The 24,017-nt window shown below is 43.7% G+C and overlaps 1 protein-coding gene across 1 annotated transcript in view; it reads left to right on the top strand.

Annotated features, from left to right (window-relative positions):
* Window positions 1–14,176: 14,176 nt before the first annotated feature.
* The window catches only part of Ercc4 (ERCC excision repair 4, endonuclease catalytic subunit), a 32,187-nt gene continuing 22,346 nt past the window's right edge, over window positions 14,177–24,017 (top strand). The window contains exons 1-3 of the mRNA XM_036195515.1: window positions 14,177–14,407; window positions 15,814–15,994; window positions 23,310–23,505. Coding sequence (XP_036051408.1) covers window positions 14,201–14,407; window positions 15,814–15,994; window positions 23,310–23,505 — 584 coding nt within the window. The 5' untranslated portion in view covers window positions 14,177–14,200. The remainder of the gene's footprint in view (window positions 14,408–15,813; window positions 15,995–23,309; window positions 23,506–24,017) is intronic.

Here is a 24,017-nt window from a genome sequence, read left to right as displayed (position 1 = left end):
CATGTCAGGTACATGTCCGTCCCTCCTGTCAGCCTTAAGGGCTGCAGCCTTACTTCCTTGGTTCCCCTTCTGGTGGGCATCTGTGAGAAGGGCTTCTAAGTGGTGCTGCCTTTGTTTCTAGTGCCTATGGAGCTTCCCAGCAGATGCCAGGAATGTCCTCCTTACATTTTGGAAAAGCAACAGTTCTGCAGTCACACTCATAGTGACCTAGATGCTTAAGTGCCTGCAGGAGCCCCCTGCCAAGTTCTGCTTCCTACACCTGGTTCATTGAGGGGGTCTGACCATGGCTTTGTCAACCAAAGAGATTTTCCCCTTCAGCCGTCCTGTATCCTGATGCCAAGAAACATGTATTATGTGTGTAATTCTGTAACAACTCAAATAGGTTGTGGTTCAGTCATGAGGATGTCATTTGCAATTCAGAGCATTTTTTCCATTTAAGAAAATGTCATAAATGTTTGCTTTATTTAGCCCAAACACTAATGTCTTTAGATTATAAGGAAATAATACAATGATAAAAATAAACCTCCTTTTGTAACTGCTTTCTTAAGTAAAAAAAAAAAAAAAAAAAAAAAAAGATACCTATGGATACAATGAAAAAAGAAACCCAGCCACATACTCTCAGGTTCCAGCAGATCAAGCTGAAATGCCTTGGAATGGAGTTTCATCTTTGGTTACTATGGTTACATCTCACATGTACTTCTATAGGCTTCCAAAAGCACTGTTACCTAATTATCTAAAAGGCATGTGAAAATCAAGTATGGATTATATTAGGACATTCAAAACCCAGCCCATTCCTATGATAGATCAAAGAGAAGATTCACTTGACCATAGCAAGAGATGTTTGAAAATACTTTATAAAATTCAATATCCATTCCCAATTTATATGCCTTAGAAAGGAGAACTGTAGCATATGAAACTATCTCAGAGCAGAAGCATACAAAAGTGAAAGGGACCAGTCCTGGAGGCAGAGGGGAAACATGGCTGTCTTTAAACTTGGATCTGCAGAAAATGGATGGCCAAGGTCCAGAGTCACAGAAGCCATAGTTAGGCAGGTAGATGGCTAGTGGATTCATCTTCACAAGAGCAAGAGGAAAATATTAGAGGTGGGAGGCCCAGAGATCCCTCAATGAATCCAAGAAGTCCAGAAGCTCTGTGTATGCATAGAGCTGGCAGGCAACTCAGGTACCTTACCTCAGCCTTCTCTGTTGACAGTCACTGGTCTTCAGGTGCTAGCCAGCCTCCAACAGGCAAGACGGAAACAAAGAAAAGAAACTTCTAGAAAAAAAAATGGTTGCTGCTTCTCTTTCCAGACCCTAAAAAAGTTCACTACAAGTTTCCCCCACTCCCTAGCTGCTGGTTTATTCACAGACACTTTCATACACACTCTTGAATCTGAGGCAGAGGAGAATGCATCCTGCACCCACAGAGCCAAGCTCCTTCTGCAGTCTTGTTCTCTATTGTCCTTGGTTCCTGCTCTTTCTCTCTCTCCCCTCTGTCTCCCTGTCTCTCTGCCCCCACCCCACCCCTGCTATAGTGTTTGCAGGGTGAGGTACACACGTGTCTTCACATTGTGTGGAGACCAGAGGGCCATTTTCAGTGTCATTGCTCAGGATCTAGCTACCTATCCACCTTGTGTTTTGAGGCAGGGTTGCTTGACAGCTTGGAGCTGACCAGTTAGACTAGGGTGACTGTCCAGAGTCTCAGGGATGCACTTAACTCCACCTCCCCAGTGCTGGAATTACAAATGCACACCACTGCACCCAGCCTTCTGGCACAGGTTCTGGGGATCAAACTCAGATACTCATACTTGTGTGGCAAGCACTCAACTGAATAAGCCATCTTCCCAGCCTGCTTCCTTTTAAGTAACCTGGTTATTCATCTTCTTGGAAATTACATGAATCACACAATAGCTTGCCACAAACCCCTGGACTTTTTAATAAGCCAGAATCCATTTCAGTTGCTAGCCATTCAACATCTGTCTCAACTAAATCCCAAATGTCACTAGACAAAATATAAAGTATTATTTATGGTATCATTTAAATAAAAATAAAAGCTGCCCACAAAGCAATGAGTGTGGCTGACATTATTCTCTATCTCTTACTGTTCTGTACATTCTAATTATTGTGCAGTATGCATGTATATAATAATGATAAAATGTTTAATAATTGATAAATGTATTCACTCACCATCACAGTCTCCCAAAAGCTGATTCTGTGAAACAAATTTGCATACATGAAGTCCTTTGGGGAATTCTCAACATCCATGAGGAAACAGAGACCAAGAACTGGTTCAGTGGAGGAGCTGAACTGACATGCAGTCACAAGGACTCCAGGAGAGACTTGAGCTGACCCTTCTGTCACCCTGAATTGGGATGGGAACCACAGCTTAATCCTCACATAAACAGGGCATCATATATGGCCTACCCCAATCATGAGCAAAGCAGCTTTTTAGCTGAAGGCAAATCTTTCAAAAGAGTTTGGCTAAGAGCTGCCAAAACCCAAGCAGCTGAGGGAATTATTTGCACTGCCAGAGTGGAGCAATCTGCTCAGTACTGTACAGTACCCACAACTGTCTCCTGCTTCTCCTGCTCGGTTGTGTGCTTAACATAATCAAATCTGGAAATAGCTTGTCCAAGATTCCACTGGGCACCTTTTCTGGGATGAATTTGGAAGAGAACCATAACAACTCCATCCATCAATAAAGCTTCTTCCTTCTTCTTTTCCTTCCTCTCCCTCTTCTTTTCTCCCCTCTCCCCTTCCTCCCTTCTTCCTTTCCCTCTTCCTTCTTCTCTTCCTTCCCTCTTTTCTTCCTTTCTTCATTCCCCCACTCTTCCTTCTTTATTTTCTCCTTCCTTCCTCCCTCCTTCCCCCTCCCTTCTTCCCCCTCCCTCCTCCCTCCCTCCCTCCTTCCTTCCTTCCTTCCTTCCCTCTCCCCTCCCTTTATTCCTCCCTCCAGAAGCTATTCTTGATTCCCCACCATGGATAGCACATATGCTTGAGAAGACAGAGACTCCCATCATCAAGAGTTCCAAGCACTCTTAGAAGTAGCTGCTGTTCCTGTCCTTTTCCCAGCAAAATTGAGGCAATAATAATCAAAAGACATCCATGGAAATCATGACCTGTGTGTCAACTGCGCTCTCCTCTCCCTTGTATCACATAAGCACAGCACTCTTCCAGCAACCAGTTATAGCTATACTGGTCAAAATGGTGGCCAGGTCCTTGCTCACTCTTTACTCTTAGCACAAGAAGCCTCAAGAGCCCAAGAACATTGTAGTGGCTTTTACTGCTCCCTCTAGTGTAAGTACTCCATCTTGAGAATCCAGACCACTAAACCAACAAAATCATTTCTGTGTGGAAAGAATTCATAAATTCTTGTGAGTCACTGGACCCACCCCTTGTTTCCAAGATCCCTTCTTCCTATGTATGCGATACACTATAGACTGGTGATTCCCTTAGGGTTGGGCTGTGTACTGGATGATGCTAGTCTACAGGCCACCCTCACCTACATCTCATCTGTCCACAACACTGCCCACAGGCTATGCTCTCTATATGTCTATATGAATCTTCCTTCATCTGTCATAGAAATGGACTCCAAGGTGAGTAATCTGTGTAGTTACAGTCAGAAACAACCTTTGTTCAATTGATTTATCTGCTGTCACTATCTTGAAAATACCAATAAGTGTGTGTGTGTGTGTGTGTGTGTGTGTGTGTGAGTGTGAGAGAGAGAGAGAGAGAGAGAGAGAGAGAGAGAGAGAGAGAGAGAGAATGGCCAGAGAACAATCTGTGTTGTTTCACAGGAGCCATCCACCTTGTTTTTTGAGACAAGGGCTCTCATTGGCCTGGAGCACCCCAAGCAGACTTAGACTGGCTAACCAGTGGAGTCCCAGGGATTCTCTTGTCTTCACCTCCCCAGTGATGTGCCCAGCACTTTTACTGTGGGTTCTGGGAACTGAACTCAGGTCCCCATGCTTACAAGACAGGCACCTATTGGTGAAATTATTAAGACCACTCCACGTAGTTAAAAGGGAGGTTTATTTTGTGAGGTAACTTACAAATGAAGGAATAGGTTGCAGGGTCTGGGAAAGGTATTGCGCAGTCTGGCGGTGTTCTCTGGAGAACTCTGCTCGGTCTACCTCCCAACGTCCAGGGTCCCAGAACCAAGAGAGATCTCTCCTCTTTCGCTTCCTCCCTCTGCCCTGCCTTGTGGGCGTGACCATTACCAAAGCCTCAATGGGGGTTGGAACTTCCAGGCCAAGGCTGGGATGGCTACCCACTACAGGCTTACTGAATGAGCCATCTCCCCAGGCCCTAAATAATTATTTTTAACAGGATGCCCTGCACTTTGCATGTTGAACTGAGCTCCACAAATTGTGTGGCCAGTTCTTCCCTCTGTCTTTTCCCAGAATAAATGCCAAGAAGGGCAAAGCAGTAAGAGAAAATGATGTTCCCAAAAAAGGGCAAACAGTTCACAAAGCTTACCTGCCTTCACATTAGTTTCTGCACAGAAAAGCCTCCTCAAGGCATCCGGTAAATCTGTACAGGTTAACTCCTGATCTATAAGAACACTACCATGTACTCAAGATGGGCAGGTGACTGATGTTCCTGTTCAGCTTTATTCCTGCTTTTCTCGCCCCTTTTCTGTTAATGATGAATGGCTTGTCAAAGAGTGTAAAAACAAAATGCTTAATTTAATTAGTCAACAGAAGTTCTTATTTCTGAGAAAAGATGTAATGATTAGATTCCCTCTGCCTCCTAGTGGTTAGATACCAAATACAGCATCTCCTATCAGTGGACACAGGTCAATGTGCAAGTGACTTTCTCTACAGAGAATTAACATGGGTCCCCTATTTTCAGAGAATTATTGTAAATGGTGCACACAGCAGGGTCTCCTGTGGCCCTCCAACCCTGGGCAGAGCTTCAGAGGCATTGCATCTTATAATGGTTCATTTTCTGTCAGCCTGATGAGACGGAATCTGGCTAGATGTTTGGTGGAATATTATTCTAGGTGTGTTTCTATGAGGGTGTTTCTTCCCGTTTTAATTACTTTTACATGTGCATACTGTGCTTTCGTCAGAGTTCCCCCCACATTACACTGCAATTGTCCCTCCACTTCCTGGTCCCCTTCCAAATAGTCCCCCTTCTATTTTCATTTGTTTTTTCTTCTTAACTTAGATTCTGCATATGACAGAAACACAATGTTTATTTTTCTAGGCGTTTTCTTTTGCTTAACATGATGATATCCAACTCTATACATTTGCCTATAAATGTCATAATTACATTCTTCTTTGTTGCTGAAAAAAACTCCATTGTGTATATTTACCACATGCATTTGATCCTTTTGCCCACTGATGGACATGTAGACTGATTCTGTAACTTGGCTATTGTAACAAAACCAGAACAAATACAGAGACACACAACACACAACCATTTCACTAGACCATTCTAGTCCATTTCTCTGTTAACCATTGTCTGAAAACATATGTTGAAAGTATAATCTGTCTAAAGATGGCTACTGGATTACTTTAAACATTTGCAGGTGTTGTCGGGTTAACAAGACACAATTTATTTGCAAGTGTTGCTAACCCATATAAACGTCCTATGACGGTACTGCAGGCATCCCTCAACACTCACATGGCTATAACTCAAGTCCAAGAGGATCAGGTGCCCTTTTCTGATGCCCTTGGGCATCACACATATGTGGTGCAGGCAAAATATACATGTAAATAAATCTTTTTTAAGCCTTGTAAACATCAGTGGACATAAAATCCACTCTAGTTATGACATGTTGATACAAACCCTTCTGACTTTGTGCTGAAGGGATGGAAACAATCTGAGTCTCGAGTTTAAATATAAAATACAATTGATTTAAGTCAGACATCCAAGGCAGCAGCAAGTGGGAAAGGGTGGATAACAGGTATGGCAGGCATCCTGGGCTCTGTGCTCCATGTTTACCCAGGGAGACTTAGGAAACCTATTTAATATTTTTGAGTCTTATTCTCCTCTCTTGACAAGTGAAGAGAATAAAACCCCCACCTTTGCAGAGACATGGGAGAATGTGCTTAGTCTCCTGTCTGATACATGGTAAGTCTCTCACAGAGCTTTGGTATTGTATTTGTCATCATTATTTCCTGCCCATTCCCAACAGAGGAGCCTGATAAACACTTGTCTACCAAGAATCAAGTAATGCCTTATCACCAAACATTCACCCTGTGCTAATCCCACTCCACACCCTAGCTGAGTCCCTAAACCACTACAGCAAGAGGTACAAAGCCCCATGGTGACCTGGCCCTAGAATCTGGCAAGTCCAGCAGTCACTTGCCTCCTAGTTGGTCTCCTTTCTGTCTTAGAGAATTTCTGCTTCTGGTTCCTCTACCCAATACACATTTTTCTCTCCTTGTCCTCTTTAGCAAGGACTCAACGTTATACTCACACACTACATCCTTGGACAATCCATCCTAGACAACCAGACCAGAAGAGCCCTTATCATGCACTCTTGAGACCTCTGAACTTTCTTTCATTGCACCCAGTTATTAATAGTATAATAACATAATAATATTGACTTATTTTTGTCAACTTGGTCAACTTGACACAAACACCACCCTGTGACATTATTGCCTCCATAAACATCCTAAATCTAGAATTACCTGAGAAGAGAGTATCAGAGAAGGATTATTTACACTGGGTTGGCTGTGGGTATCTATGAGAGATTGATCTTAATTAAGTTAATTGATGTGAGCAGACCCAGCCCATTTTAGGTGATACTATTCCATAGGCAGGGTTCTGTGAGTAAAGAAATGAAGCTGAGTACAATAAGCAAGCAGGCAGGCAAGCAAATGAGCATGCATTAATTATGCTCTGCTCCTGACTGTGTGATGTAACTGAGCTCCTGCCTTATCTTCCCCACAGAGGTGGGCTGTGACCTGGAATTGTGAGCTGTAATAAATTCTTTCTCCCTAAATTAGTTTTTGATAGGATATTTTATCATAGCAACAGAGACAAATTAAAACATTTGGTTAGCACCTTCTTTTTGAGTGAGAACTCCAGGAGTGACCATCCTGGAAGGGTCCAGATTTAAGGAGCTTTTAATGTTACACTGCCCTGTATCTCTAAACTGCACATCCATGCATCCAACCAATCACAGACATGAAAGACTGGCAACTGTACTGGACACAAACAGGCATTTTATTGTCAGAACAATCTCCCAAGCAATGCACTATAGCAAATGTTTAGCAGCATGTGCCTTGTGTTAGGTATTACAAGTCTCCAGTGATGGTCAAAACTGTGCAGCAGGACTGCGGAGGGTCTATGCAAAGACCACGCCATTCCAAGTTAACATCTTTGCCTTGTGGCAGAGAACTGAACCCAGGGCTTTGCACATGCTCAGTAAGCATATGGCCTATGTTTCTGGCCCACTGCACCACTTTATATAATGGATTTAAGCATCTGCATATTACAGCAGTGTGTGGGGAGGGAGAATGGAGCCAATCCCCATGGATAAGGGATTTTGAAATTTTGAAAGACTACATGGTGAGAGAGATGTCAGTGGCCTGGCTCTGGCTGCTGAGATGAGCCTGGGATGTGTAAGATAAAAATGATGCTTAATCTCATTGCCAGCCTTATGTCAAAGGCCAATAAGGGCCTGCCTATATCTTCATGGGCAAAATAAGAAAGATGTGGGTCTGTTTAGAATGAAGAGAGGGAGAGGCAAGAGAAAGGGATGAGGGGAGAGAGGGAAAGGAAGAAGGAGAGAGAGAGTGGGAAGGGAGGAGGAAAAGCAGGCTAAGAAATAAAGGCTTAGAGAATTATTGTGATAGTAGCATGGGAGCAAAACCATTGCTCTGCTTACGAAGGACTAAAGGTGAACTGTAAATCCAACAGTCAAAATGTACAAAGATCCACCACCTCTCCTCAGATGCCCGCATGAGAAATAGCTGTTACCCACCAGGCACACGTTAAATCTAGACTTCACAGAGTAAAATTTTTGGTGCTGATGAAGTATTTACACAGTAACTGGGAAGATTCTCCTTTCATTTTTATTATAAATGCAATGTAAGTACAAGGGAAGGAAGGCAAACAGAACAGAGGGGAATAAACAGAAAATGCAAAGTTTCAAAGGCAATGCTGACCTCCAGCCTTAACTCCCAAAGGCAGCAGCTTGTGCTGAGAGATTTGCTTTCTTTTCAGCACTTTCCGTGCAGCCCTGTGAAAATATTACTGATATTTTTAGACAAGTGGGACTATGTTATCCATTTTTGCTTTACAATTTATTCTTTCTTCAGCATATATTAGATATTGGCCCCTTTCCACATTCAGAATTTAATAGCTCTCTAATAGTCTGCATGAAAATCTTTCAAGTACTTTCTTATGATTGGACAATTAAGAACCACAGTTAACATAATGATATGATCAATAGGCTCCTTCATACACTAGTTCCTCAGAAGAACATAAGGCAGAGATTTTTGCCTGCTTTGTACCCTAATAAGACCCTAGCACTTGGTACAGGACAATTGTATGCCCAATTAACATTCTTTAGAAGAGTAAATACTAATGCATTTATATATCTATATGGCTATTGTGTATAACATGTGTGGGCTCACACATATGTTCATGTATATGTGTTGTGTGCACACATGTGGAGGGAGACCAGAAGTTAACCTTGAATGTCAATCCTCAGTAATCGTCCACCTTGGTTGTATTTTCTAATTACATGCTATAGCTATGTGGAGGTCCAAGAACAACTTTCAGGAGTCAATTCTCTCCTTCCAGCATGTGAATCCCTGAGACCAAACTCAAGTAGTGAGGCTTAGTGACAAACATCTTGACAACTACCTTGTGTTGGAGACAGGCTGTCTCACTGGCCTGGATGACAAGCCCCAGGACCAACCTGTCACTACCTCCCAGCAGTGGGATCCTCCAGTTCTTTCACATTGGTTTTAGGGCCACACACAGGTGCCCATTCTTTCACAGAAAGCACTTTCCCTACTAGCTACACCCCAGCCACTCTATAGATATGCTTGGACAGTTGCTTATATTCCTTATATATTCCTGTCTATAGTGTGTTTTTAAAAGATTCATTTTGTATACAGTGTTCTGTCTGCATGTATGCCTGCACACCAGAAGAAGGCACCAAATGTTATTATAGATGGTTGTGAGCCACCATGTGGTTGCTGGGAATTGATCTCAGGACCTCTGGAAGAGTAGAGCAGTAAGTGCTCTTGACCTCCAAGCCATCTCTCCAGCACCCTATCCATGCTGTTTGCTGGTTTGTTTTGATAAGCTAGGAACCTCATCTTTAAAGTTCAGTGTAGTCAAAATAAGAAACTCTTGTGTAGTTAGAGTTTTCCTGCCTGGCCCAGTCAGGACAAATCTCTCTTACCCGCCAGCCCCACAGTCGCTCAGACCCAACCAATAAAGCACACAGAAACTTACATTGCTTACAAACTGTATGGCCGTGGCAGGCTGCTTGTTATCTACCTTTTCTATCTTAAATTAACCCATTTTTGTTAACTATACTTTGTCACATGGCTCGTGGCTTACCAGTGTCTTTACATGTTGCTTCTCATGGCGGCAGCTGGCGATGTCTCTCCCAGCCTTCTACTTCCCAGAATTCTCTACTCTCTTGTCCCGCCTATACTTCCTGCCTGGCCACTGGCCAATCAGAACTTTATTTACACAGAGCGATATCCACAGCACTTCCCCTTTTCTTTTTTTTTTTTAAGGAAGGTTTTAACTTTTACATAGTACAATTACATATAACAAAACAATTATCTAGCAAGAAATACAGTTTCAATATTAAAGAAGATATCCTATCTTATATTTGTGAGTCTACGGTTTTATATCTAACTTATCTTGTATCATAACTGAGGAAATTATAACTATCTAGCCTTCAACCACATCAAAGACCTCAGAAGGATATAATATTACCTGAGAACTGGGAGAAGGATGTAAGCATTTTTCAGGAGTCTTGCAAGAGTAGACAGAGACAGCTGGCAGCCTGGACAGTCACCTAATGTTTCTTTATAAAGTTGGGGCATTTGTCTTCAGCCCACAGGGCTAGAGTCTCTTGGTCACTTCTCCCAGTGTCCTGTAGAATGTCTGGCAGTTTCCTCTGCGAAGCAGGAACCTGAAGGACCATTTTGTCAAGCAAAGTTTAGTGGTCACCTTTCTATGGGTCCTGCATGTCAAGTTGATCAAGCAGTCCAGGCAAGAACAGTTTCTTGTCCAAATGGCTATTTTTGCCAAGGTGAAGATAAACTCCATATGAAATGTCTTCAGTGCCCATCCTCCTCTCTGAAGTAAATCGGTGCTGCCAGGAGCAGACATGTCTCACTGTCCAGAAAGTCTAAATTTTAAAAGTATTTTAAATGCCATATTCTGTAGGTCTTTGAAGTATTTGAAGATTACCTATCTATCTGAAATATGTCTATGTATATCTAGAAGACTTAACTAACATGGCTACAAGTATGATTATCATAGATGACTAATTATTAATCTATTTTTAATTATCCATTACAATTTTAAATGAGCTATATAAACATAATATCTTAAACAAGAGTAGAAATATACACACAGTATAACAAAATTAACTTTAAGTTTGTATCAATAGACTAAAATCTATACCAATGTAAAACATTTTAAATGAGTTGTTGCTCTTTTAGAAGTTCATTAATCTACCCTTTTATCCTATTATATCTATATCCTATCCCCTTTTCTTCTTTAGAAAGAGATCTCATTTACAATCAACCTGCTTTAAAGAAAAATATTGGTTTTTCTCTGTCCCACACCAGAGGGCTCTTCTGATTTGGGACACAAGAATCTCTTAACCTTTTCTTTTAGCAATATGTCTGGGTTTAGAGAAGGAGTGAGCCAATTCCATCTCCAAAGCCAGCTTGATAATTTTGGGATTGTGGGCGTAGTTTCTCTTACTACTTCCTGCTGGAGGGGGGCGCTGTATCTTATGGGGATACAAAGAAAATTTTAGGATTATAGAGTAGTCCATTAGGGTGAACCTCTGAGCCAGTTGTCTTGAAACCATTCTGGATGTCAGATCATCTGGGTCATGGTGTCATTGGAGACCTTTCCGGTGGTCTTGGCTGATCAAACCTGATATATCTTAATCTGTAACAAATCCACAGCCTCTGGCTTTCTGTGGAAACAAAAGCAGAGACTCTTTTCCAAAGCAACATATCCTTATATCCAAATTTTGAAGTCAAAGTACCTTTAAAATTTACATATTTGTTTAACTCAACAGCTTTTACAATCAAATCTTTTTCTGTAGTTAAAAATCCCAAAGACAACACAAACCAGATTCTCTGTGTAATATCCATCTTTGTAAGACTGAAACACTGCTGTGGCTGCTGGCTCCGCCCACCCCTGCTTCCCAACATGGCGGTGGTACAGTTTACAGCCAGCTCTGGGTCTGGAGCCATGTATACCATCAACTATCAGAAGCAGTTCTATCAAAGCAGTGCATAGCCCAGAAACTTTTTTTTTTTAAACTGGCAAAGGCTAAATCTACCACACAGCAGAGTAAAGTGCCGCTTGTAGACTCCTCATTCCCGCCACACTGCAGGTCAGACGCACACGCCAGGAACCCGCCATAGTAGTTCAAACCGGCAGGCTGCTGCTAACTTGAGAGAGACAATTAGGAAGCTGTTTTTAGCTCCATCTTAGAATCTTTTTTCTCATGTTTTAGGTGGAAATTCTTGCCAATACGTTGGGCGCCATTTGTAGTTAAGAGTTTTCCTGCCTGGCCCAGTCAGGACAAATCTCTCTTACCCGCCAGCCCCACAGTCGCTCAGACCCAACCAATAAAGCACACAGAAACTTATATTACTTACAAACTGTATGGCCGTGGCAGGCTGCTTGTTATCTACCTTTTCTATCTTAAATTAACCCATTTTTGTTAACTATACTTTGTCACATGGCTCGTGGCTTACCAGTGTCTTTACATGTTGCTTCTCCTGGTGGCGGCTGGCGGTGTCCCTCTCCAGCCTTCTACTTTCCAGAATTCTCTACTCTCTTGTCCCGCCTATACTTCCTGCCTGGCCACTGGCCAATCAGAACTTTATTTACACAGAGCGATATCCACAGCACTCTTGTGCATTTATTTTCCAGTATTGCTGTGATAGATTACAGAAGTTAAAATAACACAAATGCAGTTTCTCCCAGCTCTAGGCACTTGATGTACAAAATGGGTTGTGAGAGGCGGCTGTAATATTTCTTGAGGTTCCAGGGACCTCAGTTCCCCCTTTACATCTCTCTTTGCCCTTAAACACTTTGATGACTATATTGGGTACACCTGGATAATTTGACATCATTTCTCCATCTCAAGAGTTTAGCTTAATCACATCTACAAAGTCCCCTTTGCCATGAAAAATAGCATAAAAGGTTCCAGGAATTCAACACAGGCATCTTTTGGGTTGCATTATTCTGCCTGCCACAGTATGAGAGGAACTGGGTGTAAATATCAGCATTATTGCCCACACACCCACCTACCTCTGAATGTGTGTTGAATCCCGACTTACTATATTCAGAATAAAAGCTAAGAAATAAATCACCTGGCTCTGTGGCCTTGCCTGGTTATATAACCTACTTGCAGAACTACAGGAATTACTGCATGGCTCACAGGAAATGCTGCATGTAAAGTGTCTGCAGGCACCCCTTCCACCTGAGGGGAATTTGGGAATATGTGACTAAATGTAAGGTAAATGCTGGAGGAAGCAGAGGAGGAAGAGAAACAGATCCTCTAGAGGCTGCTGACTTGAAGGGACTGGTAGACATTTTGGAAGGCAATGTAATAAAGGTAACGAAAACTCAGATAAATGTTTCCTTTTATCCCATTAATCTTTCACTTCCAGGAATGTACCTCGAGGGTCTGGCTGAACTTCTCTACAAAACAGCTAGTGAAATGCTATGTATAATGCTTGTGGAGAGAAGTGGGAGCCGCTGAATGTTCTCAGATAATAATTAGATAAACAAACATATGCATCCACATTACAGAAAACTCCGCCACATAAAGGGCTTTAAAAGATTATTACATCAGAGATTTGTGAACTATTAGTGACAAATTCGGTGGTCTACCACTGAACTATATCCCAGCACTCTATACTTTGTGTCGGAGGGTCCACATCTGTAACTCGGGCTGACTTTGAATTTGCTTCAGCATCTGGAATAGCGAGGATTACAGCCTCTGACACCTGTATAAACCAAAACTCAGGTTTCAAATCAGGTCATTTATTACTTCCTATAGATAAAAATGTGTGTGTGTGTGTGTGTGTGTGTGTGTGTGTGTGTGTGTGTGTGTTTCATGATGTTAACCGAGGTTATTCCTGGGTAATAGAACAGTCATATTTTCGCTTCACTTGTATTTCTTATGGACTAACAATAAAGGGGGGTAGGGGATTTGAGAGAGACGTTCTCCTAGATTTGCTTACCTAGCATTTGTAGGCAGTTACAAACACGACCCAAGAGGTCCCTCTAGTGGAAGGCAGAACGCGGCTGCAGCTGGCACCTGATTGTGACTTTGAGAAACAGCATATTCAAGATTTTTGCAAACAAGAAGCAGAAATGCATAAAGTATTGTGCTTATTCAAAAATTTTGAAGGAGATAATTACAAAAGTAGAGACTAAACCGCACGCTGGGAAAGAGGTGCTGATTCTGAGTGCGCTTGGAATATTGACAGATAACACTCTGAACTGTCGATATTGGAGGGTTACGATAAATAGACTTCTCTGTTGGCATTTTGTTAGTTTATGTTCTGGGTCTAGAGAACCAAAACTCGAAGCCACCCGGTTACCGCCTAAACAGGACAGCTTTCTGCGCGCTAAGGCCTTCAAGGCTTTCAGCGCCTCCCGGCTAAGTTCGGCTGCCTCCGGCCCTCGGGCTCAGCTCGATTCTTCTTCGGCTACAATTGGTTGTCTCTCTTCTTGTATTCGGCTCTCTCTGGCTACGTCCCGCCTACTCAAACTGGTGCTGCTATCTTCGCCGGTCGATCCTCCCACCTCGGCGTTCATTTGCTGTATTCGGCCAGCGCTCGGCTCGGCTCGGCTCGGCTCGGCTCGGCTCGGCTCGGCTCGGCTCGGCTCGGCTCGGCTCGGCTCGGCTCGGCTCGGCTCGGCTCGGCTCGGCTCGGCTCGGCTCGGCTCGGCTCGGCTCGGTTCTTTCCGTCCTCATGGGCCGCGGCCCCGGAAGAGCTCCTATGGAGCGGGGTTTCCTTGCCTTATGCAAGGCAATGGCGCCGCTGTTGGAGTACGAGAGGCAGCTGGTGCTGGAATTGCTCGACAGCGACGGGCTGGTGGTGTGCGCCCGCGGGCTCGGCGCCGACCGGCTCCTCTACCATTTCCTGCGGCTGCACTGTCACCCGGCCTGCCTGGTGCTGGTGCTCAACACGCAGCCGGCCGAGGAGGTGCGACTGCGAGATGGGTGGGGGACATCTGGGCCGCTACCGGCGCGGCGTGAGCGCGAAGCTGTACGGTTGCAGGGTCCCCGAGCCAGCGCAGGTCTCAAACGGGACACGAAAGGGAATGAATGGAGGTCCCTAAGGGAGATTCAGGGCATCTACATAGTTCTAGGGCGCTGCGAAGGAGGGAAGGGAACCCCAGGAAGTCCAAGTGGTTGCCACGACTTGGGAGGGCATTGAGTGCTGGTCCTTGAAGGAGACCCAGGGCTCTGACACTGCGGGAGGACCCTGCGTAGGAGGGAGCGCGTCCCGGGAAGTCTTGGCTTTCTCACTTGACAGGGAGGGCACTGAATAGAGCTCTCTGGGAGAGATACAGGGCCCACAGCTTGAGGACACTAAGAATGCGGCTCCCACACACTCTGATAGTGAAAAAGAGAGGGTGACTAGGGTACACATTGAGGTAGGGGAGTGAAATGGATTGCGCTTCAAAGGCGGGAAGCTGTTAGAATAATACAGAATAAAGCTGTAGGAATAATGTGTGAGCCTGGAAGCAAAGCATTAAAGGGTATTTTCGGGGACAGAAGAGTGGGGTCCATAAAAGGACAATGATGGGGATGGCAGGGTCTCTGAGAGGGGTACAAAAAGGAAAGTAGACCTTAATGTTGCACAAAAGAAGACGGACTAGGGAAATAACGTTAGGAAGAGAAGGGACTGGAAGCTAAGGTATTGGAAGACGTTAATCCAGGTTAGGGAGAATAGGTGATCCCGAGGACAGCGAAATGTGGCACACCTTGCTGGGAAATGTTAAGAGATGGGTGATCCTCTAGATAGAGTGGCCAAGAAGAAAGTGTCAGCTGAGAAGAGGCGTTATTGGACTCCCCTTGGTATCTCCAGTGCTTGGCATGGGACTTTATGCAATGCAAGATGCCCGGGAAAGTGGCATTGAACTGAGAGCCTATCAACCATGGGACCTGTGGAAATTCTGAAATCTCTCTAGGATGCGTTAATACTGCAGTAACTAATAATGCAGCACTAACAGTCTAAAGCATTGTCTGCAGAGAGGAATCCCTGACCTCACAGAGTATGGTTGGCTGAAAAACCTGGCTTTAGTGGGGTAGTTTCTAGGTAGTGGAACACCTTTAACCCAAGCTTTTAAAAGGTTCTGTTTGGGGTTTGGTGTTGAATGCAAAAAATGACTGAAACACAATTATTTTGTAGTGTAAACACCAAAGCACAACAAAACAGAAAGTAACCCAATAGGCTGATTGGTATAAAGGAATAACTTAGTTTGTATATTCACTGTGATGGTCACAAATCTGATAATGGAGACGTCATTTGAAATCTCTGCAGCCTATTTTAAAAGTGTCCTGCCCTGTATTAAACAGCTCACTAATGAGTTTAATCTTATTTAGGAATACTTCATCAATCAGTTGAAGATAGAAGGAGTTGAACACCTCCCTCGACGTGTGACAAATGAAATCACAAGTAACAGTCGTTATGAAGTGTACACAGAAGGTGGTATTATATTCGCAACAAGTCGAATACTTGTGGTTGATTTCTTGACTGATAGAATACCTTCAGATTTAATAACTGGTGAGAATTTGAAACCTTCCTTATATACAAAGTGAACATTTCTATTTATGTCTATCTCCTCTGCTGAATGCTAAACCGGTTCTTATTATTCAGCATGTAGTTATGAAGACCTCCAATTTAGATTCTCCCCATGTCTGGCTGTGGGTCTCTGCATCTGCTCCCACCTGCTGCCGGAGGAAGCCTCTCTGATGACAACTGGACAAGGCATCAGTCTATGAGTTTAGCAGAATATCATTAGGAATTATTTCACTGATTTTTTTTTTTAAGACCATTGGTGTTTGGTTCTACTGCATGTCTCTGGACTATCCAGTCTCCAGTTTCCAGCCATTTAAGTAGGATGGGTCTCAAGTTAAGTCAGACATTGTTGGCCACTCCCACAAGTTCTGCACCACCATTGCCGCAGCACAGCTTACAGGCAGGACAGATTGTAGGTCAAGGTTTTTGGCCCTGGATTGGTGTCCAGGTTTCTTCTTCCATAGCCTGCAGAGTACCTTCTCAGGTTAAAGAGACTAGAATGTAGGAGTGGAGGCTCCAAGCTCGCACCAGCTTGACCTCTCTACGTTCAGTGGGCTGAGACCCTGCTGTCAGTTTTCAGAGGGTTACCTTCTGTCCTAGCATCAGTCTGAGTTCTTCTTCTGTTGTCATATTTGTTTTGTTGTGTTTTGTTTTTGAGACAGGATTTCTCTATGTAACATCTCTGGCAGTCCTGGAACTTGCTCTGTAGACCACACTGGCCTTAAACTCACAAAGATCCACCTCCCTCTGTCTTCCTGGGATTAAAGACATGTGTCACAACCACTTGGCTCAGTCTGGGTTGTTTAGGGATCTCCACAGGACATCCTCAGCCAATATCTCAACTGAATGTAATCCAGTCCCACCACTGGAAGACTTGCCTGGCTACAAAAGATGGTCAGTTCAGACTCCGTATCCTCCATTCCTAGAGTCCTCTAGGGTCACCCTTACAGATTCCAGGAAGTTTCCATTACACTAGGTTTCCATTCCTACCCCTAAAGCCCCCCACTCCAGCTGTAGAGCCCCCTTCACCCCACCCCTGCCTCCTCCTGACCCCTCTGCTCCTGTCCTCACCCACCCTCAGTCCACCTATCTATTTCCCCTTCCTAGGGAGATCCATGCCCCCCTACCCATAGTCCTCCTCTTTACCTAACCTCTCTGGGTCTATGGATTGTAGCTTCATTATTTGCTTAACAGCTAATATCCACTTAAAGTGAATACATACCATATTTGTTTTTCTGGGTCTGGGTTACCTAACCCAGGATGATTCTTTTTAGTTGGATCCTTGCCTGAAAATTTCATGATGTTATTTTGGTTGTTTTTTTTTTTAACTGATAAGAAATACTCCATTGTGTAAATGTACCACATTTTCTTTCCATTCTTCAGTTGAGGGACATCTCAGTTTTTTCCAGTTTCTGGCTATTATGAATAAATCCACAGTGAACATTGTTGAGCATGTGTCCTTGTGGTAGGATGGAGCGTCCTTTGGGTATATACCCAAAAGTGGTATAGCTGGGTCCTGAGATAGGTCGAGTTCCAATTTTCTGAGGAACCACCATATTTATTTCCATAGTGGCTGTACAAGTTTTCACTCCTACCAGCATTGGAGGAGTGTTCCCCTCCATGAGCTGTCACTTGTTACTGATCTTAACCATTTTGACAGATGTAAGATGAAATCTCAGCCAGGCGGTGGTGGCACACACTTTTAATCCCAGCACTCGGGAGGCAGAGCCAGGCGGATCTCTGTGAGTTTGAGGCCAGCCTGGGCTACCAAGTGAGTTCCAGGAAAGGCGCAAAGTTACACAGAGAAACCCTGTCTCAAAAAACAAAAAACAAACAAACAAACAAAAAGAAATCCAAAGTAGTTTTGATTTGCATTTCCTTGGTGGCTAAAAATGTTGAACATTTCTTTAAGTGTTTCTCAGTCATTTGAGATTCCTCTATTGAGAATTCTGTTTAGATCTGTACCCCATTTTTAATTGGATTGTTTTTTTTTAATATCTAGTTTCCTGAGTTCTTTATATATTTTGGATATTAACCATCTATCAGATGTGGAGTTGGTAAAAGTCTTTTTCCATTCTGTAGGCCATTTCTTTGATTGACAGTGTCCTTTGCCTTGCAGAAGCTTTTCAGTTTTCATGAGGTCCCATTTATTAATTGTTGATCTTAGTGCCTGTGCTGTATTGGTGTTCTGTTCAGGAAGTTGTCTCCTGTGACAGTGCATTCAAGGCTGTTCCCCATTCTCTTCTGCCAGGTTCGGTGTAACTGGTTTTATGTTGAGGTCTTTGATCATTGGACTTGCGTTTTGTGCAGAGTGATAAATGTAGATCTATTGGCATTCTCCTGCATGCAGCCATCCAGTTTGACCAGTACCATTTGTTGAAGGGGCTGTCTTTTTTTCTAATGTGTATTTCTGGCATCTTTATCATACAAGCAGACAAGACACCCATACACTGTGTGTGTGTGTGTGTGTGTGTGTGTGTGTGTGTGTGTGTGTGTGTGTGTGGTGTGTGTGCATGTGTGTGTATATGTGTGTATGTGTATGTGTGTGCATGTGTGTGGTGTGTGTGTGTGTGTGTGTGTGTATGTATGTGTGTGTGTGTGTGTGTATGTGTGTGTGTGGTGTGTGTGTGCGTGTGTATGTATATGTATGTGTGTGTATGTATGTGTATGTGTGTGTATGTGTGTATGTGTGTGTATGTATGTGTGTGTGGTGTGTGTGTGTATGTGTGTGTATGTGTGTGTGTATGTATGTGTGTATGTGTGTATGTGTGTGTATGTATGTGTGTGTGGTGTGTGTGTATGTGTGTGTATGTGTGTGTGTATGTATGTGTGTGTATGTGTGTATGTGTGTGTGTATGTGTGTGTGGTGTGTGTGTATGTGTGTGTGTGTATGTGTGTGTGGTGTGTATGTGTGTGTGTGTATGTGTGTGTATGTGTGTGTGGTGTGTGTGTGTGGTGTGTATGTGTGCATGTGTGTATGTATGTGTGTGGTGTGTGTATGTGTGTGTATGTGTGTATGTGTATGTATGTGTGTGTGATGTGTGTGTATGTGTGTGTATGTATGTGTGTATGTGTGTGTGTATGTGCGTGTGTATGTGCGTGTGTATGTGTATGTATGTGTGTATGTGCGTGTGTGTATGTATGTGTGTGTGGTGTGTGTATATGTGTGTGTGTGTGTGTGTGCGTGTGTATGTGTGTATGTATGTGTGTGTACGTGTGTGTGCGTGTGTATGTGTGTGTATGTGTGTGTGGTGTGTATGTGTGTGTATGTGTGTGTGTGGTGTGTATGTGTGCGTGTGTATGTATGTGTGTATGTGGTGTGTGTGTGTAAGTATGTGTGTGTGTATGTGGGGGGGGTGTGGTGTGTGTGTATGTATGTGTATGTATGTGTGTATGTGCGTGTGTGTGTGTATGTATGTGTGTGTGTATGTGTGTATATGTGTGTATGTGTGTGTGTATATGTATGTGTATGTGTGTGTGTGGTGTGTGTGTGTATGTGTGTGTGGTGTGTGCGTATGTGTATGTGTGTGTGTGCGTGTGTATGTGTATATGTGTGTGTATGTATGTGTGTGTATGTGTGTGTGCGTGTGTATGTGTGTGTATGTGTGTGTGTGTGGTGTGTATGTGTGTGTATGTGTGTGTGTGTGTGGTGTGTGCGTGTGTGTGTGTATGTGTGTGTATGTGTGTGTGTATGTGTGCGTGTGTGTGTGTATGTATGTGTGTGTGTATATGTATGTTTGTGTGTGTATGTGTGTGTGGTGTGTGTGTGCGTGTATGTGTGTGTATGTGTGTGTGTGTGGTGTGTGCGTGTGTGTAGTTTTTATTAAAAAACAGTGCCTCTTAGGATGAAACTCTAGTAAACTGCACCAATAGTCATCCTTTGTAGCTGGAGATATCCGTGCATCCAAAGCTTGCTTTATGTGTGTAAATATGGATTTTTAAGTTGCTAACATGAAAACATTGTCTAGAAACTACCACTAGATGTCAGTATTGCACCGTGTCAGTGGCCCTCACTAGGCCTGCACAGTTTGAATCACACCCTCTCCCAGCTCAGCCTACAGGTGAGTTCTTGACTGAAACTTCCAAAGTCAAGGCCATTCTGGTCCATGCTGTCCTGTCTCCTGAGAGGCTCCCATAGCACTCTACACACACACTGTGCACTGATAATGCTGGTTTGCAAGGACCCCCAGTGGCTTCACTCAGCAGGAAGCACATGGTAGAGCCTATCAACCCTCCTTCTGGATGACCTTGGTCAGGTTGCTCCCCCCTGCCCTTTTTTTAATCTTAAAATAATCCCTACATTAAATGAAAACACACAGAACCCCCTGAATACAGCTGCAGGAGCAAGCCTTGATTGCACAGTGAGTCTTTGGGGACACTTCATGTCCAAATCATAATAACATCAGTGGCCCATGGTGACCCAGCCTCAGAAAGCTTACCTGAATCCTGTTCACAAAGCCTGTGCCTAGAGTTAGGGTTAGTTTTCTCCTTTTTTCTGAATTCCAAAACAATGACAACCTCTTAGGGTACATTGTCCTAATTTAAGGCTCACATACAATTTGGAAGTCCAGATTTATTGTTTTCAATTGTATGTGCTGTTTCTTTTGCGTGTGGTATGCACATGTATATGTGTGTAGTTGTGTGCACCTGTGTACTTACATGGGCCAGAAAAGGATATTGAGCATCCTGCTCGATCTGTACCTTACACTCTTGGGGCAGGGTCTCTCACTGAACTTGGAGGCAGGTTGGCAGCCAGCAAGCCCCAGTGGTCCTCCTGTCTCTGTCTCCTATGGCTCTGGAGCTACTGGTATGCACAGGATGGCCATGCCAGCTCCCTGTATAATGTTTCAACACAGGCTAACTACATGTGGCCCGTGGATCCTTGGGAAAGCCACCTACTTAGTTTAGAATATTTTCTGAGCAGTAAGTGAGTATGCCGGGTGCACCAGTATGATTGGAAGTTCTTTGTCCATGAACTCGTAAATGAATTTTCACACACTTGCTTGTTGATTAGGGAGAGTAAATCTTACTGCCAGCCAGGTACCTTATCCAGAATTTCAAAATAAAGTAATAGGATCCGCAATGAGTTATTGAATAACAAGAAGAGCACATGGATCACTATATCATTTTCAGGACCCAGTCAGTGAGGAGAGCCCCCAACAAGTGCATGTGTGTACATGGACGTATTAATGTATATCAAAACAAGTGCAAGTGTGTACATGGATGTATTAATGTATATCAAAACAAGTGCATGTGTGTACATGGACGTATTAATGTATATCAAAACAAGTGCAAGTGTGTACATGGACGTATTAATGTATATCAAAACAAGTGCATGTGTGTACATGGACGTATTAATGTATATCAAAACAAGTGCATGTGTGTACATGGATGTATTAATGTATATTAGCTTGATTTAGGTCTAAACGACTGTGAATCATCATAGAATGGTGAGTGCGACCTGGCCTCTGTTAGATCTCCTGCTTCTCTCTAATGTGTCACTAAACATACAACATCAAAATGGTACCAACAGGAACAGCAAAATGGCTCAGGGGGTAAAGGTACTTCGCCTCCAAGCCTGACCTGAGTTCCTTGCCAGAATCTCCATAGTGGAAGAAGAGAACCAATCCCAGAATTTGTCCTCTGACCTCCACCTAGTCTGTGCCATAGACACACACATACACACACACTAAAGAAATAAATGTAATAAGAATGGTAGTGCATTAAAGGTCTCCTGTTTTAGTATCTTATATTTAAATTAAGAAACACATAATTATCTCTTATCTTACATGTATGTGTGTGTGCTCACTTGTGTGTAGGTGTGCATGTGTGTGGAGGCCCAAAGTTGACATTAGGTGTCTTCCTCAATCTCTCTTCTTTATTTGTTAAGGCAGGGTCACTTGATGAAGCTGGAGCTTTCCACTCCTTGCTAATTTAGCTAGCAACTTGCTCAGGGGATCCCATGCCTCTGCCTCCCTGGTGCTGGGTACAGGTAGCCCCACACTTGCCTAGCTGTTACGTGGTTTCTAAGGGCACATGGCAAATGCTTTCTTCACTGAGCCATCTCTTCAGCCCTTGTTCTCGTTTTTAAGATTCAGAGTCATCATACACACAGACCACAAAAGTCATGGATTGCCAGGCACGGTGGTGCAGACCTGTAATCTCAGTACTCAGGAAGCTGAAGCAAAAGGATCATGAATTTAATTAAGGCCAGGCTAAGTTAAATATCAAGTTCCTGCCTCTACATACAAAATAAAAAGTTGTATTGAGTTTGCTTGGTCAAGGTTTTTGTTTTAAATAGTGTAATTTGCCTCTTTGTTGACTGTATCCTCAAAGCTGACTTTATCTAATGGCATGCAGATGCTACCCAGACTTGTAAAATGGAGCTGTTTTATGTGACCCATCTGTTCATACTGTGTGCCACTCAAGACCTCTGCTCTTTTCCTCTCTCTCAGCCTGCTCCCTTTGTGGTCCAGACACTCACAGTCCAAATGACTCAGGAGACTCACTCCTTCACCTCCACTTTCCGTGTGCACACTCATCACTGAAGTTAAGACATAGGTCACCACCTGTGCTGGCTAGTTTTATGTCCATGTGACACAATCTAGAGTCATTGGAAAGGAGGGAGCCTCAACTGAGAAAATGCCTCAGTAAGATTGGGCTGTAGGCAAGCCTGTAGGGCATTTTCTTAGTGGTCCATGGAGGAGGAGGAGTATGGGTGGTACCCATTGTGGGTGGTGCAACTCCTGAGCTGCTGGTCCTGGGCTCTGTAAGAAAGCAGGCTGAGCATCCCAGGAGGAGCAAGCCAGTAAGCAGCATCCCTCCATGACCTCTGCATCATCTCCTGCCTCCAGGTCCCTGCCCTGACTTCAGTGATGAACAGCGATGTGGAAGCGTAAGCCAAGTAACTGCTTTCCTCCCCAACTTGCTTTCGGTCATGGTGCTTCATCGAGGCAACAGAAACCCTGATTAGAACACCACCCTTGTGCACACTCCTCCCTCTGATTTTTCTTCTCCTTAGCACTTGTAACATTAAACATTTTACCCATGTTATTTCAAGTTCTGCAGAAGAATAAGGATTTACATCTGCACCCAGCCTAGAGCAGGGCCTGCCTGTTTTCAAGTAGGTGTTCCAGAAAAGGGGAATGAGCCAGAGTGAGTGTGGGAGTCACCTGTGTCCACAGCCCCTGCCTTCTTTAGGGTTACTGTTGCACTCTAATAAATCCCCTTTATATACATAAAGATTCATCTTATACGTTCTGTTACTCTAGAGAAGCCTGACTAATCCAACCTCCCACAGGCATCCTCGTGTACAGAGCACACAGGATCATCGAGTCCTGCCAAGAAGCCTTCATCCTGCGTCTCTTCCGCCAGAAGAACAAGCGTGGCTTCATCAAAGCTTTCACAGACAATGCTGTTGCTTTTGACACTGGTTTTTGTCATGTGGAAAGAGTGATGAGGAACCTTTTTGTGAGGAAGTTGTACCTGTGGCCAAGGTAACGGCATCATGGGACAGCTTTGTGAGCAGAAGAGCCTTAACCTAGCTGCACTTTAGTGTAGCTGATAGAACACATGTGAAACTTGCCATCCTGTCCATAAGGACCTTTTAAAAATACATTTGTGCATGTGTGTGTCAATTTTGTGAAGAATACTAGTTGTACAATTATTCTTTTATTTGATTATTCCTTATTTCAGAAGTAAAACCTGTCTATAAATGACCAGATAGTAAGGCACAGTTAGCCCAGCCTTGCTGTTAGAAGCACAAAAGCAGAGCCATCAAGATGGTTCAAGGAGTAAAGGGGCTTGCCGCCAAACCCTGAGGACCTGAGTTCAATCCTGAGGACTCACGTGGAAGGAGAGAGCTGCCCATGGGCTGTCACACACCACACACCACAAGTAACTAAAAACATGTAACTTTAAGAATTGGAGTAAGGGTGGCAAGATGGCTCAGTGTACGTGCTGGCTACTAACCTTGATGACGCAAGTCCAATCCCAGGACCCACATGGT

The sequence above is a fragment of the Onychomys torridus genome, chromosome 8, assembly GCF_903995425.1.
Source record: "Onychomys torridus chromosome 8, mOncTor1.1, whole genome shotgun sequence".
In the NCBI taxonomy this organism is placed as follows: Eukaryota; Metazoa; Chordata; class Mammalia; order Rodentia; family Cricetidae; genus Onychomys; species Onychomys torridus.
The sequence above is the reverse complement of the archived record's forward strand: the minus strand, read 5'-3'. Positions and strand labels throughout refer to the sequence as shown.